The sequence below is a fragment of the Condylostylus longicornis genome, unplaced genomic scaffold, assembly GCF_029603195.1.
Source record: "Condylostylus longicornis isolate FDR11 unplaced genomic scaffold, ASM2960319v2 ptg000027l, whole genome shotgun sequence".
In the NCBI taxonomy this organism is placed as follows: domain Eukaryota; kingdom Metazoa; phylum Arthropoda; class Insecta; order Diptera; family Dolichopodidae; genus Condylostylus; species Condylostylus longicornis.
Genome location: NW_026577996.1, coordinates 3,616,858 through 3,636,141, shown reverse-complemented (window position 1 = coordinate 3,636,141; position 19,284 = coordinate 3,616,858). Strand labels below are relative to the sequence as shown.

General features: G+C 25.5%; 1 protein-coding gene across 3 annotated transcripts in view; it reads left to right on the top strand.

Annotated features, from left to right (window-relative positions):
* The window catches only part of LOC129607216 (rap guanine nucleotide exchange factor 4), a 92,209-nt gene that overhangs the window by 71,031 nt on the left and 1,894 nt on the right, over nucleotides 1-19,284 (top strand). For 2 of the 3 annotated variants that reach the window (XM_055518025.1, XM_055518028.1), the window contains 10 exons: nucleotides 878-1,019; nucleotides 1,205-1,391; nucleotides 5,163-5,308; nucleotides 5,655-5,799; nucleotides 7,407-7,580; nucleotides 10,846-11,007; nucleotides 14,803-14,953; nucleotides 15,945-16,152; nucleotides 17,119-17,372; nucleotides 17,487-17,657. In XM_055518025.1, coding sequence (XP_055374000.1) covers nucleotides 878-1,019; nucleotides 1,205-1,391; nucleotides 5,163-5,308; nucleotides 5,655-5,799; nucleotides 7,407-7,580; nucleotides 10,846-11,007; nucleotides 14,803-14,953; nucleotides 15,945-16,152; nucleotides 17,119-17,372; nucleotides 17,487-17,657 — 1,740 coding nt within the window. The remainder of the gene's footprint in view (nucleotides 1-877; nucleotides 1,020-1,204; nucleotides 1,392-5,162; nucleotides 5,309-5,654; nucleotides 5,800-7,406; nucleotides 7,581-10,845; nucleotides 11,008-14,802; nucleotides 14,954-15,944; nucleotides 16,153-17,118; nucleotides 17,373-17,486; nucleotides 17,658-19,284) is intronic. The other variant, XM_055518026.1, reaches the window with a different exon arrangement.

Here is a 19,284-nt window from a genome sequence, read left to right as displayed (position 1 = left end):
ATAACACGTATTTATGATTTTTTTTTCCTAAATTTCGCATTTGAGAAGAATTTTATTTTACTTACTCTAATTTATTTCGATTGTTTAATTTAATAAAAACAGACAAATTGTGTTTGAAAAATTTGGATAATTTTTTATGATGAAATAAATTTAAAATTTGAAACATTGGTACCATATCAAATTCAAACTGAATTTCGCTTTAATTTATAATGCTCATACGTATTTTCTAATTTAATCCGAAATGGATTTAGAGAATAATAAACTTTCAGGTCAATTTACTTATATCAAAATAGCTATGTATGTATTTATGTACACCTAAAAGAACACATTTTCCTTAAAACAATAAAATATACACAAAAATGTAATTTGGCAACAACCAATGCATATACATCATGCATATTATACAGACGTATGTCAAAACAAATGTTAAAACTTGTATGTGTCGCACATAGTAATCTCTTTTCTTGCAATGTTTTTACTTTGTATCGAAAAATTTGAAAAAGTAAATAATCCTGTTACAAAATTTCATCTAAATGGATTGATAAAAGTTTCATAATGACAAAACACAAAACATTGTTACCATACATACAATATTCAAAGACAAATTCTTCGAAATTGTCAAAAACTGATTGCTGTCGTTTTAGAAACAAAATAAATAAATATTTTTATACTTCAATAATTTTTCTTAATCTTTATTCAAATACAACTAATTTTAACAAAAAATATAATTATTGTTTATTTCTTTTTTCTTTCTGTCGCTCTTTGTTGCTCTTAACTCTCCACTGAACTAATTTTCAACATTTTTGAACAACAACAACAAAAACATCAATAATGAATAAAATAATAAAATAAAAAAACAAAAACGTAAAATTAAAAGGTGTCCGGAAAATTAATTAGAAAATGTGCTCCGGGTACCGAATTAGTTGACTGGCTTTTAAATTTGTCACCAATTGTACATACAAGAGCTCAAGCGGCTGGAATGTGGCAAGCTCTTTTAGAAGAAGGAATTTTAGCTCATGGTAAGAATTTTAAAATTTTTTCAAAACAAAATCCTGATCTATCATCAACTTCATTTACAATTTTAATTCTGAATAAGTGAGATTGATACATGTTAGATTTACTTGTTTAATTGTCTGCTTATAGTTTTTTATAATTTTATATTGATTTAAAATTTTGTTTATTTTATATTTTTTTTATATAACAGTAAATAAAGAACAACCGTTTAAGGATAAATGCTTCTTGTATAGATTTCGTGCTGATGAAGAAGGTACAGCTGGTGGACCACCACAATCAGATGATGTTAATTCTGCTAATGATCATGTTAGAGAAGCTTTAGGTACACTATTGCAACGCGGACCCGATTCAACATTACGAATGATTTTAAGGAAACCGTATGTATTATTTCTATTCATAATTTTATATTATAAGAAAACAAAATTTTTAGTGGCACACATATGTATTTTAAGTTCCGTCTTCTATTTTGGAAATAACTTCAATGAATTTGATATGAGACATTTAAAGAATTGCAAATAAGGATTGCAAATATGCAAAAAATCTTTTCTTAATTCTTTCTAGATTAAAATCTTAACAGATTAGAATCTGTTTCCTAATTGAACTGAAGCTTCTAATATAGCTACACTCCAAACATGGAGAAACATGGAGAGTATCGATTTGACGGTTGTACCTCTTATGAACAAAGTTAATTAGCCCTCCGATAAAAAAAACACCCGTTATTTTTAGTAACGAATTATTCAAAACATTTTAGGGTTTTTCATTTTTAATATTTTATCAACTCAACTGCTCAATATCAAACAGTTACACTACTCAATTATAATAGAAAATTCTTAAAATATTTTTTTTTGCAAACTGCTTTATTTTCAACTTCAACAAACATCAATAAAAATTAGACGTGTTAGAATTCATCAAGAATTTAAAAAAACAAAAAATTTTTTTTTTGTATTTTGAGATCTTTGAAGAAAAAAAATAATTTGCCATACTTTTTCGTTGTTTACACTTTTGAATGATATTTAAATATTTAAAGATTTAAAAGTGTACCAAAATATAAAAAAAAAAATATGTTTTGTTGTATGAATACAAAATTTACCTTGAATTTTTTTTTCTCCACACTAACATTTCATACCGATTTATAAATAATTTAAATCCTCGATTTTGTTTTTTTTTCCAAAATAAACGTTTCAGGAACTTTCCGAGAAAATTTTGTTTCATACTGGAAAATGTATAAATATAAACCGAAAAATCTTTTGAACGTGAATCCTCTTGAGATTTATTCCAACATATTATATTCAATTTTTAGTCTCGTCTTATGAAATTTTATTAATATTCATAACGCAGATGTCTCTTATGCTAAATTTAAACGTACACATTACGTACTAAAGGGAAAATTTTTTTGATATTCTTTTGAAGAAAAGAGAGAATTGTAAAAACAACGAAAAATCTTTATTGAGCGCGATTTTACAAAAAAAATTTTTGTTCAAATTTATGCATTTTAATAATTAAAATCAAATTATTTATTTAATTTAAATTTTTTATATTATTTTAAATTTCTAAGATTTTAAATTTTTCTTTCATCTGCCTTTTGTATTTTCTGTGTTAAATAAATTTAACTCAAAATTTCTAATTGACAATTTTTGCAAACAATTTAAAAAATCTTTAATATTTTCTAATACTTTACTACATTATCGTAAAAGTTTACTATCAAGAAAGAAAATGTGAAGTTATAGGGTGATTCATCGGATTTCTAAAGCACACTGTTCTATGACATTTTTCATTCTTAGCATTTTCCACAAAAAATTAGAAAAAAAAAGTGCTTATTAGTTTCACTCTGTCTGTTCTGTCTTGAGTGCTTGTTAGTCCTCTCTGTTTCCATTTACATTACATTTCAAATACATTTTAAATTTTACAACTACATAAAACGTAATAGGTGGATTCTTTTATTGCAACATAACATAGTTCAGTATGAAAATAACAAAATAGTCGTTAAAATTAACCATTATCTGAAATTCGTTTTTTTTTTGTCAAATTTTTAATACAGCTTTTTTTCTAGTCGAAAAGTTATAGAAATCGGAATTTAGCAGCTTTTAGCTACTAATAAATAGTTTATATTGATAGAAGACGATATTTTTTCCACCTCCATCCCCTCTCATATTATCGCCTCTAGAAATTTATAAAATTTGAATTTAACGTGCCGATTATATTTTTTCCAAACTTCAAATTTTTTCAAAATTTTTACAAAAGCAGAGATACCATCAAAAAATATAATTATTTGCCTTAACTCACGCAATCAACCCATGAAATCGACAATTATATTAATGCCTCTTTAAATTTTTCTTGTTTTTTAATGGTTTCATCCTAAATGTATGCAATTATTTAAAATATTTCAAAATTGTATATGAATGCATTTGCATTCTACCTGATAATTGTATATGAATGCATTTGCATTCTATAAAATAGTGCTTCAACTACCTATACTAAATTATTTAATTTGATTTTTGATAATTTTATTAGCATATTTTAGGCAAAAAAAACATTCTTAATATAGTTTTCTGTCTACACCGCTGTTCCAGTACATGGGGTAGTATAGACGGAGATGTTACACTTTAATAATCTTTTAACACATTTCATTTCACTTTTTCAAATTCTCTTAAATTTTATTTAAACATTAAATTCTTTTTCTGTATCTTATACACATTCTATATACAGACGACTTTTACAAAAAAGGGAATACACAACAAGGATAACAATATAATAATAAAAAAAACAAAAAAGATCAACATTTGTACGAATTAAATTAAAGTCAATCCTTTTTGTTGTGTGTACCATATGCAAATATATACAAAGGCACAATATTTTTCTTTCCCTTAACTTCATCATTTATTGTTGAAATATTAATGAAAAATTTCCCATTATCTTTGATTTTACTATGATTCCTTTATATGTATATAATTTTGTTCCAGAATACAATTCTCATTCTAATGTCGTATAGATAGAAAACTGTTCTGTTGTCTTAACATACACACATATACATTAACATTTATATAGGTACAACCTAATTTAATCATTAAAAGGATATGTTTCCAAAGTTATCGTGCTTTTCTTTAAATACTCAAGAATCATAAGTATACTTCTGAGATACATATATTAAAAGTATCTCTCTATTCATATTTGCGTTGCTTATTCCTTAAAGAAAAAACAAAAAAACAAAAAAAAAATAAGAGAAACTGAAGGAAAACATATTTTTCTTTTAGTTATTCATCATATTTCCTGGAAAATACCGACATATTTCTTTTATACAATATTTTCAACTTCATAGTATTATAAAATTTTGTATACTAAAATTTTTTAGATCCTTAAGATTTCTTTTCTATTTAAAGCGTTGAAAGGGACATAACAATCTTTATTTACTTACATTTTATATGGAGTCTATAATATTTTATTTACCCACAACAGATTACTTCTCTAGAAACTTAACCATTACTTTTGCATGGGCATCAGAATTTTTTTGTGAATAGGAGACTGGAGAAAACAAAATATTACAAACTATATTGAGTTACCTGGTGTTCCTATAATAAAATTAAATTATTAATTTAGTTTTAATAATTTTTTTTCTTTCTTCCTTTTTAAAAGATGACAGGACAATTAATTATTATAATAAAAAATGTTTTCATAAAACTCCATTTTTACAATATTGTATGAAATTTAAGATTTTCATACGAAACAATGAAAAAATTTAAGTTTTCCACGGTTTCTGATTAAAGGATAATATGTAGAATTTTTCAATTACCGTTCCGACTAACTTCTAATTGGCATTATTGATAGAAATTATGACTATCTTTTCATTACTTCCATTGAATCTATAGAAGAGTCATTAGAAACAGCTAACCGACAGTTTTTTCTTTTAATTTTTGGTAACTTTAGAAGGCGTTCAGTTCTTCTTGTCTGTGTAAGAATTTCTGCTTTAAAATAAATTGCCTTTTTTGAAATAGTAAATTAGTGAAATAAAAATAGATTTTTGAAAGTAGTTTGCGCTATTATCTTAAAGAAATGCAAATATCATTAGGGAAAAACTATAATGAGTAACCATACACATTTGCACTAAAGATATTATCACTCCACACTCATTTTCTCTTAATATTTATTATAAGGTCACATGAACGAAGTCAAGAAGAATTAGAATTGGTATTTGAAGAACTTTTACATATTGCTGCACTATCACATTTATCAACAAGCATTAAAAGAGAATTGGCCTCAATAATTGTGTTCGAATCCCATGCACAAGCTGGTACAATATGTAAGTATAAAATTGGTATTTCTATAATCACATTTATTCTCATTTTCTAAAACAAATTTCTAGGGAACCCTATATAATATTAATTAAAATTTTTATTAATATCTTGTAGTATAATTGTTAAGTTCATATTATTAACATACTCGTATATACATATACATATATGTATATGTAAAACAAGTAAAATATTAATTAATTAGATTTAACAATATTTTATTAAGAAATCTGTTCAGTAATTTACTAATTATGAATGGCTACCTGAATTAAACCATATACATATATATTTCGGAAAATTATATGAAATGTAAATGATAAAAATTGTTTTTTCTTATTAATTTCTCTTATATAGTGTTTAATCAAGGAGATGAAGGTCGATCATGGTATATTATATTAAAGGGATCCGTTGACGTTGTTATACATGGTAAAGGAACTGTTGCTACATTAAAGGATGGTGATGATTTTGGAAAACTTGCATTGATTAATGATGCACCAAGGTAAAATTAATGTTTATCATACAAGGTCTCAATAATTGCAATTTTAATTAGTTTGGGAGGGAAGAGAGAAATTTGTAAATATGAAAAACGTACATCTATCGCTTTAAATAGACGCATAAAGTTACGAAAGTACAAACAGAAACACAGACGGAACAAAAAATTATTATTAAGCAAAATTTTTTTCAAAATTTTAAAAATGCAAATAACAAATTCAAGAATTTTAACTTTTAACACGTAATAAAACCACAAAGTTGTTGCAAACTAAATGAAACAAAATTTAGTACAAAAAGATTTTTTAAACATTATGAATGCTTTATCATTCTTAAAAAAGACTCTTTTAAGAATACTTAAGCATCGAGCTAGTTGTTAGTCTTTACATCCTTTACATTGCATGATAACAATTTGCATAAAAATGCATTCAACATTGTTAAGAAAAATACACACTTGAATAATAAAGTGTTGCAAAAAATTTTGTATAAAATATGCAACACCCTAATGACCTACTTATTTATATATAAATTACTCTGTTTAATTGTATACAGTCCTTAACTTAATATAATTGTTGTGACACCTTTAAGCATGAACAGAAAATTCTTCCTTCATTTATTAAAAAAAAAAAAAAAGTTGAAGTACACTTCCCAAATGGAAGGAAATAAATAACAACATATTATTTTGGTAGTACTTAACCAGTGTCCGCCTAATTTCGACGCCGTCGCGTAAATTCAACTTCACACTTTCTCACAGCTAATGCGTTCGCACATTCTTTTGAATTTCTCTTTGTCCTGCCATGTCACCAAAATAAGCTTAAGGCTGTTTGAAAACGCCAGCTCATGCACAACCACCAGTCAATTTTAAAACAGATTAGAGTTTATGTTATTGGCACAACCAATAGAGCCATCCTACTTTTTACTATCTCTTGCTTACTGGTATTCCTATGGAAAATTTCTTTCAGACAAGATTTAACAACACATATCTCCACTCCACAGCATTCATTCATATCAACTCCTCGTCTTTCTGCAGTTTTATCTATAACAGTACCCTTTATATTTACCGGTATGGTTTGTTTATCTATAACAGTACCCTTTATATTTAACCATACCGGTTTGTTACCTAAATGAAATGTTTCGAAGTAACTCTGATTTTAATTTTTGTATCTTATTAGAAAGTAAAACTTGTAATAATTGTTTTAACAAATATTATCATGTTTATACACACTTTAACATTTGGCTTATGTAAAGATTGGTGGCGGGTTCTATTAGTCCCGCATACGTCATATTACATTTCTTACTTAAATAAAAAATTTTTCAATTAATTTATATTTGCAATATTGGCAATCACCATCTATTACTTAGATAATTACATACTAACTTTTATATTAAAAAATAATAAATAATTCACTTCTCTTTTCTCATTCTCTTCTCTTTTTGTTTTTTTTTTTTTTGTATGTTGTAATTAATTATTTTGGTTCATACTTCTAACATGGAAATTACATCCTGGATAACTGCTACTAAACAAAAATGTAAAAAAAAAAAATCACAACTAAAACTGTTATACAAAATAAAATTGTGCACAAAAAACAAATAAATTTTCAAATAAAAACAAATTAGAGCTGCGACAATAGTACTGAAAGAAAATAACTGTCACCTATTGAGAGTTGATAAGGAACACTTTAATCGTATTTTAAGGGATGTTGAAGCTAACACATTACGTTTACAGGAGCATGGAAAAGATGTATTAGTTTTGGAAAGAGTTGTCAAACAACGAGGACATTCAGCATTTAAGTACGTTGCTTGTTTAACTTTTTTGCTTTTTTTATTATGCTTATATCAATTACTTTATGCTTTCAAATGGTATAGCTTTTTTGTGTGGTTTTTGTATAACAATTGTGTATAAAATTATATTATAATTTATTAACCCGAATGTATATAAGTATGTATTAAAAATTTGTATATAATATAAAAAATTAAAAGCCGATCCTGATTTCAAAGTTGCATTAATTCACAATATTATTCACATATTTCAACTTGTATTGCAATATTTGCAATATTAATTGTTTAAGAATTAAACTCGTTTGGTATAATTTTTTGTAATCATCTTTTTTATTTCAGCATTTTATTAAAATTAAAGTAGATTTTAACTGAGCTAGGTATTCGTTCGAGACCCAGTTTCATTTTAATTTTTTTTTAAATAGCTATCTACAAAATTTAAAACAAAGTCAAAGTTCAATTTTCATATGTTTTTCCAAAATGTGGTAGCACACAATGACCGCAATTAGCAAATGTGATCTTAATTGTTAAGAAACCTTCGACGATACCTAGCGCACGGGCCTTGCGAGTCAGACTATATACAGCATTACGTTCTTAGAAGAGCCTAGGCTTCTGTGGGACAAGAAACAATGGTCTCTGGTCGCCAAGAGTGCAGTAAGGTCAACCAACCCACGGTCGGGTGGAAGGTCTGGAGAATCTATCACCAGACCAGAGAACCGAGACGCCCTCTCTCCGATGATTTCACTTCTGTGCCTGCCGAAGAATGATATGATTGGAAAATATAAGTTTGAGAAAAACTTCACCTCAAAGCTGGACGACAAAAGTATTTGTAGGTGCGAGTACATCATCAGGTGGTATTCCGACGGGTCGAAAATGCCTTACTCTGGATCGCGGTTAAAGCATGTGTGATATAGCAATAATTAAGCTGCCATAAGAGCTCTGGACTCTTGCCAGATTTCCTCCCGAAGGTTTGAAACTTTTTCGACAAGCTCGAGCGGTTTTGTCAGCGTGACCGAATCACGTTGTATTGGGTGGTAGGACATCTTATGCTTCCGAAACGGAAGACCAATTCCTGTTTTGTTAGACTAGAGCCCGGGGTTTTGGCCAGTTATAGTCGAGGGCGCTTTAAGACAATCATAAGGATGCCCAAGAATCACATGAGAACTCTCACGGGTTTCTTGAAGGGACACTGTAAACTTAAAAAACAACTAAGGAAATTGAGCTTAGGGACGGACGGATATTTCCCTTGAACAAACGCTCGAATTTATCAAAAATTTGAGTCTCGAGTAAATACTCTAACAAGACACTGAGCGTTCGTGGTTCGTATCACAACAGATCTTCTAATCGCCCCATTATACTGCTATCATATATAATATTAGTGCTGTCATGATATGTTAGTTGGACTCAGCAATTTGAATCTAACATATAAAATGAATTAAATTTAAAAAACCTTATTTCTAAAAAACCATGATAACTTTTACTTTGTCATAATTTCAATATAGTATAAAGCTTCTTCGTTCCGTACCTACATTAAATACCGTTTTGATAACCAAGGGTATAGAGCTCGTTCAATAAAATAAAGTCTTTCACGAAAATTTAAAAAATATCAAAATATAAAAATGTAATTGAATACTCATTATAACATTTAATGAAAAGGTCAATAGGTGCCCGCACTCTCGTAACCTTATTCTCTTCGATCGGTGAGTTTCAAAATTTAATTAATAAAATTAAAATGTCCTTTATATTTAATGTAACAAAAGTTCCTTTTAACAAATATTTTTCATGTTTCAAGTATATTTAAACTATAAATTAATTTTTAGCTTTAGAGTTGTTTTATTTGTTCTATAAATGAAATTAAATATTTATTTATGATTGTTTTTTTGTTTGAAATTCAATTTTAAAAGAAAAAGTGTATACAACATAAATTTTTAGGTAAAAGGTCCTTGAAAATTAATCACCTTTCAACTTTCAAATATTTCAGAATAAGATTTTATTTGTTTTTTTTTTTTATTCTATACAAGAATAAATTTACATAGAACTTCATCTACACAAAATTATGTTGTAAAAAGGAGTATGTGCGTTACCTTTATATTATAAAGAATTTAAATTTGAAGAGAAAGATATTCATGTATATACATACATACATATGTACGTATACATGTAATATATTTTGAAGTATGTATTTGAAGGATAATCTTATGCATTTTATAAATAAGAATTATTTTACTTATTACAATTATAAAAAAAAAAAATGTCGAAAAAAATTACTTTTTGAATAAAATTTTCAAAAATTTCTAATTTATATTTATGTATGTATGTATGTAATAAAAAAAGTAATTCGATAAAATGAAGTAAAATTATATTTTTTAAATTGAAAATTCAAAACGACTAAATCTTCAAAATATGTAAATATGTTCTTTTTCAGAATATCATCAATGTGACACTGTAATGTCTATCACGCCAATCACATTTGAAAATGACAGTCATATACAAAAATAGCAACTCTTGTCAGCTGATATTCTAGCTGCTATTTTAAAGTTGTCACTTTTTTTTCTTACCTGTTTTTCCTTTTCTACATCAAAATCAATCATTTTTAACATGAATAAGTCATGAATAAATGCAAAAAAATATCGAAAAACTTGCGTTAGCAGCAAACACTAAAATTCGATTCGCTCGAAAAATATTGAAATACATGACTTTTGCAGATTGTGCGCAAGTGATGTTCTGGGAAAGTGCCTTACTTTTTTTACTCGTTAGGAATCTTAGATTAAACTGTTAGATTAATAATTGTTAGGATAATTGAAACCATACTATTAAAAAAAAATTCAAACCAGTACCATCGTCTATTTGCCACTCATTCTCCCGCATCTTAAATGTTATCAAGTGTTTTTCAAAATTCAGATTTGTAGCCAAATCTGTATCTTAACTGTGATATAAGCAAAACATTTTGTGCTACATACATGTATAGCTTGTCATTATTGTAATGGTATTGTATGGCTCCTGTTATTGTTGTACTTGTCATTATTTTGATAACTGCCTCATATACATATGCAAAAGTATATTTAAATTCATTATCAAAATGCTAAAGCTGACATTATGAATATTTTTGCTTAAATACCAATTATGCACTTAAATGAAATCTAACTATCCTTGATATCTCATTGCACTTTATGATTTGCAAATTGTTTTGTTACAAATTTTCAAATTTAAAAAAAAAAGATTTGTAAAAAAATTATTTATTCATACCCTTTCTTTAATTCAATTGTTTTTTCTTTTACAGGTATACAGTTATGTCGGGAACACCATCAAAAATGTTAGAACATTTATTAGAAACGAGATTAGGTGGACAAGTGGGACCAAATGATCCATTTTTGGATGATTTTTTATTAACACATATTGTTTTTATGCCAGTTCCTCAACTAGTCGATGAATTATATAACTAATATCCTTTTCAAAACAACAATCTAACTAATAAATTTTTAACAAACTTCGCTTTGCCACTGCACTTTCTTCTAAATAAGAATTATTTCCATTTAATATAATAATGTTTTTCAATTTATTTATCAAGCACTTTCAATTTGATTTTTATATACACACATACAAAAGAGACAATTTATTTTCAAATATCCTTTTTCGAATAATTTTGTTACCGCAAATAATTACAAAAAATTTTAATTAAAGTTTACATTTCATTTTCTAAAATGATATTATCACCCTTAATTTTATATCACCGACCAAAAAAAAAAAAAAAATAAATAAAAAAAAAACAAAAACAAAAATTCACTAAATAAAGTACTTTCTCATAACAAGAGGAAATAACACAGAATAAAGGATATTAGGTTAAAAATACATTAAAGTACTCGGTTATAAATGTAATTAAATATAAAGAAATTTTATTAAAAGAATTACTTTCTGAACAACACGAATCTCTGACATAAAAGAGATAAAATATAAAAAAGAATAACGGCGATTAAGATTTATATACATATCCTTATATACATATATATATGTGAATATAGAAAAGAGAAAGAATTAAAATTTTAAAAATCAGATTATAGGATAATCCTCTTTGCATTATGAATGACTACAAGAAGATTTTCAAACGACTCATGAAATTGAAAAAGAAAAATAAAGTTGATTACCTTACAATTTCGTATACGTATACATATACATACACATAAACATATGTACATAGTTATAAGTAAAATGGGAAGCATTTAGAGAGTTTCTTACATTTATATAAATTTTAATTATTTTAATTTCTCATTTGAGAACATGCACTTTTTTGTTATAAAAAAGAAAAATTCATGATTGAAATTAATAATTAATTTGACAGATGTCAACAATATACAGTATGTAATATTTAAAAGCTAAAACCTTGTAAAGTTTCCAACACAATATTTTTAATTACGGGTAAATATAAATTAAATTTAAATATTTTTAATAATTTTTAGTTAAATTTGAATTTATTTTAATTTTTTTTAATTAATTTTATTATTTTTGTCATTATTTAGAATGTGTGTTAATTACACATCCAGGTTGTGAAACTTTTAGAGGGTTTTAGTAAATTTATAGTGGCCATTATAGAATTTTTCAAATTCAATCAAGTTTTGCCTGTTAGAGCCCTATCTGGACATGCAATTCTTAGTTAATTTTTAGTTTTGTAATGTCGAAATCAACTTAAACAATTTAGATTTTAGAGCAAAAAACTAAATTATTTTATTTAATTATTATATATTTAAATTTCATTGAAAGGTATTTACATTTTATGTGTAAATATTATTAAATTTATGAAATTATTATAATTTCCAAATTATTAAATTTTGATATTAAATTAAAATTTTCATTGATCAGTAATTTCTAAAGTAAAATTACGAAAAAATATCAAAATTGACAGAATAATTTAAAGCAATTCAATGTTGAATACTGCAAAAAAATAAAAATGAACAAAAAAAACAAAGCACAAAAAAAAAAGCAAAAGCGTATTGAAATCAAAAATTATTTCCAATCGAATGAAGCTCAATCTTTTACAAGAATATACACAAAAAAAAAAAAAAACAAAAAATTCATTCTTCCCCATAGTGGTCTCTTTAACATTGTTTTTTAAAGAATATTTCAAATATAAAAATTTATATGTATAAGATTTGTGATTTATTGATTTTCTTTTATTGTTTAAATCATTTTCGAAAACAATTTGACAGACAAATTTATTGAACAGATTGTTAATTTGATAAAATTGTCAAAATACAAACGATTAATTACTATTAAATTTTTGACAAAATGTCAAGTGCCTATTGTTGCTATTAAAAATTTTGCAAATACGTAATTTATTTTTTTTGTTTGCTTTTGAAAATCAATGGTTATAAATTTTTTTTTTAACTGACCTTTATCTCTTGTTCTTGTCTATTTCCTATAATTTCGAAATTATTATTTTATTCATTGATTTCGATGTTCCGTGATTGATTCAAAAATTGGTTCCGTAATGCATTTTATAAATAACAAATTTTTTTGAGTTTATTAAATTTGTAATTTTCCTAAAATAATAAATTGATTAGCTTACAATAAAATTTAATTAATGAACCAATTATTTGCTTGAATTACGGTATTAAATAGAAATAACATCTTGAAATTATTCTTATGTTCAAAGAGAAGTACATACACTCTTTTTGACATTTCAAAGGATTTTTTCTTAAAAACACAATATTTATATGTACATATGTACATCCCTATCTTAAACACATTTAAAATTCATATTATAGAATTCATAGAAAACTTATGAAAAATTTTAATAAATTTTACTAATAAAAGAACGAAGAATGAAAAAAAAATACCTTAAATATGCATGATTTTACTCCATCTTTTTAATCGGGTATTATACAATAAATTCTCTCGCATAAATTTAACTCATAAAATACATTAGGATAATCATTTAATCTTGATGAGCTTTAAGTTATACATATATATATAATATACGTTAATACACACATGCTGTATAATGTATGTATGCCTTAAAGAATATAAAAAAGATATAACAAGAAAAAAAAATAATAATATAAAAAATAAAATCTATTATACCATTATAAAATCCTTATTTTTCATATTATTATTTTCATTCAACATGTGCCATATGGTTTAATCGTTTACAATGTACATATACAAAATATTTTCTCTAATATTTTCTTTCTCTTTTCAATTTATGTTTATGCTTTATAAATCTTCTACTTTAAATTTTTCTCATACATAGTCTTCTCATACCATACATCCTACTACTACTCTTTATAACATTTTGAATTTTACTCGTACATTACGTACGTATATAATGTGTACGTAATTCAAATAAATAAGAACGTACATATACATAAGAAGTACTTATGGCAAAATACGTACGTAAAGCAAAAAAAAAATTAGTGGCTTTAATGTTTTTTCTTGTATAACATCTATTTGTATCTGCAATTATCTTTTCTCTTATATACATACATACATATGTACAAATGTAATAAAAAGCAAAGGTTTAAAAAAAAATGATTTTATGAAACCTAACAGAAAAAAAATGTAAATTACAATGTTGGTAATAGACCGTTTTTAGAATCTGAAAGAAAACAAGTAAAAACCTAGACAGTGTTTTTGTTATAGAAGGACGTGATTATTGTGAAAATTTTTTGATCATGCTAACAAAATAAAGAAAAAAGACTTGTTGGAAATTATTAAATTACTGATAAATACAAGTGAGTAGAGTTTTTGTCAACTATAGTTGTCAAAAATATCGTTTTTCCGTATTATGACTGTCAACTATATAATTAGAAATTTTGTTTTTGTTTTTTTTTTTTAATTTGATAGCCTTTGAAGTTTTAACAATAAAAAAGTATTTAAAAATTTTCATTGACAGTTTAAAGGAATGACGTTTAATACACTAAGTTTATAATAAACAATTAACTAAACAATAAATTTATTTATGTTGGTAAATAATGAAACTCTAATTGAAAATATCACTAGATTTACTAACCATATGTTCTACATTTAGAACGACGCTACATTGATAATATCATTTTACGTAATGGCTTTCTAGTCAAATTTATAATCTTGATCGGTATTATATTTTAAAATTTTTATTATCAGTAAATTGTGTGGCTAATAGTCTGCTTGGTAAACTTAGTATCCAATAAAGTGCTTTCGATTAATATTTACAATCAATAAAATTTATAAAAAAAAAACAAGATTTTCCTTAACCTCGTTGCACCTTTCATTGTGGCGGTGAAGGCGCTGAAACACCCGAAGATCGGGAATATATTATTTCATTTCGAAAACGTGTAGTACTTTTTGTACAAAAATGGGTAATAGCAGTTCGACATGTAGTGTTTGATGATCCAACAGCCTGTGATTTTATTGAAGTAAGTATATACATATGTATATTAAATTAATGAAAATTACATATGTATGTATTTTTAATAGTTCACATACTGTGTATATCTCCAATCAAATATGTATTATGTATTTTTACGGTATAGCACAACTCAAAAATCGTAAAGTTTCAGTTATAAGTTTCACATTATTTTCTATTGAAAGTCTAATTTTTTCTATAATTGCAAAAGTTACTTTTTATTTTTATTGCTTTTTAAGTAACAAATTTAATAAATAGTCTTCTATACATAGACTTTGCAATTAGTTTTTCTTAATGTCTGATAAAAGTAACTTTTTTGAATTTTGTTACTTTAAAAATATTTATGTAATAGACGAACATAAATACATACATATGTACATGCATATTATGCTTACGACCGCAATATTTAAAGTACATACAAACATAATCGTTTTACATTAAGATTGGATGATTTTTTAAGTGTCTGGTTTTTAAATTATAAAAGAAAAGTAAAGAAATTAAAGAAAAAACTGTAACTTCATATCATTTGGATCGATAAATTAGTTATTGTCGTTTATTTATTTAATGTAAACCCCTGTTAATGTGGGTTAAAATATAATGTTTTAAGCTTTTTCCGAAATTTCGTTAATTGATCACTATTATAAAGTTGTACTTGATGCCGAGACGTTATAGATAAGACATGAATCCGAACAAAAATAAACTAGAAACAATAAATTCCGCAATGTCGGTGTCTAATTTGTAAATCGATTAATTGTAATTAAATACTCACCGAGTACTTCATTAATTTAAAAATTTCTATTATTGAATGATTAGAAGGCTTTATTCATGTACGATAATGAAAAGGAAAATAAAATCGAGTTGGCTTCTCGTTGACAATTGTAAAGAATCACGTGTTAAATGTCAAAATAACACAAAAAATAAACATCAAAAAAATCACCCATTATAAGAAATAAAAAAAAATATTGTTTTTTTTATTATATTCGTAAAATTATCTACAAAAGGATTTAGCACAAGAAGTTGAAGCTGATCCTGAATTACATGAAGAAACTAGTATAATACATCACGTATTATCACAATTATCGAGATATCAGGACGATAGAAATCAGCATTGTGGACAAAAGTGGAAATTACCACCAAACGGACAACCAATATGCTTATTCAGCGGTAATCCAACATCATCTAGAGTGGTTATAAGACCAGATGATGATAGTAAGTATAACATTATGCTATTGTGTTTTTTTATCCAATTTTTTTATTTTTTTTTGTATACAAAGACATTGTAGTAATACATTCGAATTATATATAAGATTCGAATAATAAAATGGTATTAACAATAAAAGATTTTCTTATATTTATATAACAAATTAAATTTACTCTGAATGTTGTTGCCTTCAATGCTATAAATATATTTTTTTCTTTCTTACGTAGGCAAATATTGTTTATCGTGTGAGGGCATACGTATACTAACGTGTATCATATGAAAGTATTCTTTGAGAATATTTGAGGAGTTATATACCTACGTACATACTTATGTACGTATGATGTAATTCGCATTATTTGATCAATCGTTGAAAATGATACACGTAATTGAAATATGTATCAATACCTTATAAAAGACGTGATATTAACATTTTGTATATATGAACCAGTTATTTTTACATTTTATTTGTATAAAACATTACGATTCGCAAATATTTATTATATTAACGTTTATTTGTTAACCCAACAATACTGTAATTTGAAATATTAGGTTAAATTTTTTGTTTCATCATCATTTTGCACGATGATATCAGGTGCAATAATATGAGGATTAATATTTGACACATACAAACGATTTAACACTTAAAATTTAAAGTGGAATTTTTAAGAGGATATTAACGACATCTATACTCGTATATGTGTAGCAATAAAACCAAACTGTGTATGGAACACTTAATATTTTCAAGAATTACAAATTTAAAGTTATTTCCAAAAAATTAAGGAATTTTTGAATTTAGTGTCTTAGTTCTACTGTTCATGCTCTTAATTTTATAATTTAGACGCGAAATTATTATACTAATTTCTTAGTAAATCAATGCAATGATTTCCATGCAGAGAATTGCATATTTGTACTATTATTCAAAAATACACAATACGCTTCATTCACTAAAATAAATAAATTTTTCTTTTTCTCAGTCATTTTTCGAGTTTATTGTGCTGATCATACATATTGCACTTTAAGATTCCCATTACATACAACAGCTGAAATAATTAAAGCATGTGCAGCTGATAAATTACAATTAAATCGTGGACCAGAAGATTTAATTTTAGTTGAAGTAAAATCAAATGGTGAACGTTCCGTTTTTAAAGATACAGATGTCAGTATACCAACTGGTTTAACATTAAATGGTCGTTTATTTGTTTCAGTTAAGGATCATTTAGATGCATTGGTAATTATTATGATAACTTTTGATAGAAAATTTAAAAGAGAAATTTATATTTTATATTAAAGTTATTTATTTAATTTATTTAATTTTTCCTTATCTCCCACAAAAAAATTTTAGACACCATTACCTGAACAAGAAGGTGCCACTGAGGGTATTGATATCGATATCGAAATATTGAGTACCAAAGAATTAGCTTATCATATAACCTTATTTGATTGGGATCTTTTTTGGGCTGTTCATGAATATGAATTATTGTATCACACATTTGGAAGACATCATTTCGGAAAGGTAAATATTAGAGAAGTATATATTTTATATACATACAATAATCAACCTTTTTAATATCTTAAAAAATTGGAGGTAGGGCTATGTAGTCTGTATATTCAGCGTTTTCAAGTATATTCGTGAAAATTCACTTAATATCCCTGGCAGCAGTTGACGTCGAACACCACGTTGAACGGGAGAGGAAAGAAAGGTCTTTTATCCTTGCTTTAATCCGGCTCCCAATCTTATTGAGTTTACATCATTGGTCAGAATAAACCATATAAATGCAAAAATATATTTTTAAACCAGTAATTACGCTAAGATAAAAAATTTTTCTTATATAACTGACCTCTAATTTTTTAATATGCAAACTAATCGTGCTCTTCCATCAGACTATAAACAACGTTATTGTTGAAATGTCACTTTCTAAATAGTATAATATTTAGCCAGACCTTCCATTTTATCTATAGAAAAGAAACATTAACAAAAAAAAAGCATTAAAAACATTTTTTAAAGTTTAAATAGACAAAAAAAAAGCAGTATAAAGAAAATTTATTTTCCCATCATACAAACATTATCAACTTATAAGCAAGGAAAAAGTTTTATTTTTTGATGAATCCTTTTTATATATGTATATTGTGCTTCACAAAAAAAAAATATTTTTCTACACAGTTTATTAAACATAAACAAGGATATTATTATCAAAACAATCTATATTAGTTATGAACATCTTCTTATTCCTTTTTCTAAGCATTAAACATCCATTTCTATAAAATTTAATATTGTTTTTAAATTTTTATATTATTTTTTTCTTTTATATCAATTTAAATATACAAAAAAAAAATATGAAAAGGAACTGAACTGCTCAACTGTGACAGTTACCCTTGAATCAGATAAAAATACAAATTACGTATTTAAAGAAAAAAAAAATCGATATATTTTCCATACCATTCAGAGGAACAAAACATGATACACACATTGCGGTAAATGAGTTGATAGAAAACATAAAACAGTAAGAAAAAAAAAATCCACCCATTAGAGAAGAAAATTTTTCTCTTTTAGTACAAGAACGCTTGAATTAGTTTTTACTTTTGTATTTTTTTTTTTGTTGCTTTTCTTTACGGATTAGTTATTCAAATGTTCCATATTATATGTACCGAATATCAACTACAATATAGAAAAATATAATAATAATTAAGAATACACAAGATCTCTCCTCTATATAAAATTCTTAAATCATTAATCAAATTGACATAATCAAAAAAATAGAAGAAGATATTGCACAAATACCGCAAGTCTTTAAGATAAATTACAAGTTATATATGTATGTATGTGTATGTAGAGAAAGCCTTATATCAACTTGGTATTCTTATAAAATGAAAGTAATTAAAATATTATGTTAGAAAGAATTTTTCTCATCGGAAAATATGTTAAAAAAATGTTTTTTTTTTATAACTTTTATCTTTGACGGCGCCTTGAAAAACACAATATTCTTTTTTCATTAAATTTCCAATAATGTTGAATTTTATAATAAATGGCAAATTTATAAGTAAAAAGTCAATATTTTCTTGAAAAAGCTGAAATGAGTAATCACTACAAGTAGAAGAAATTCTTTAAGAAAAAGTTTTTTTACATAAGTCTTTTGTTTTTA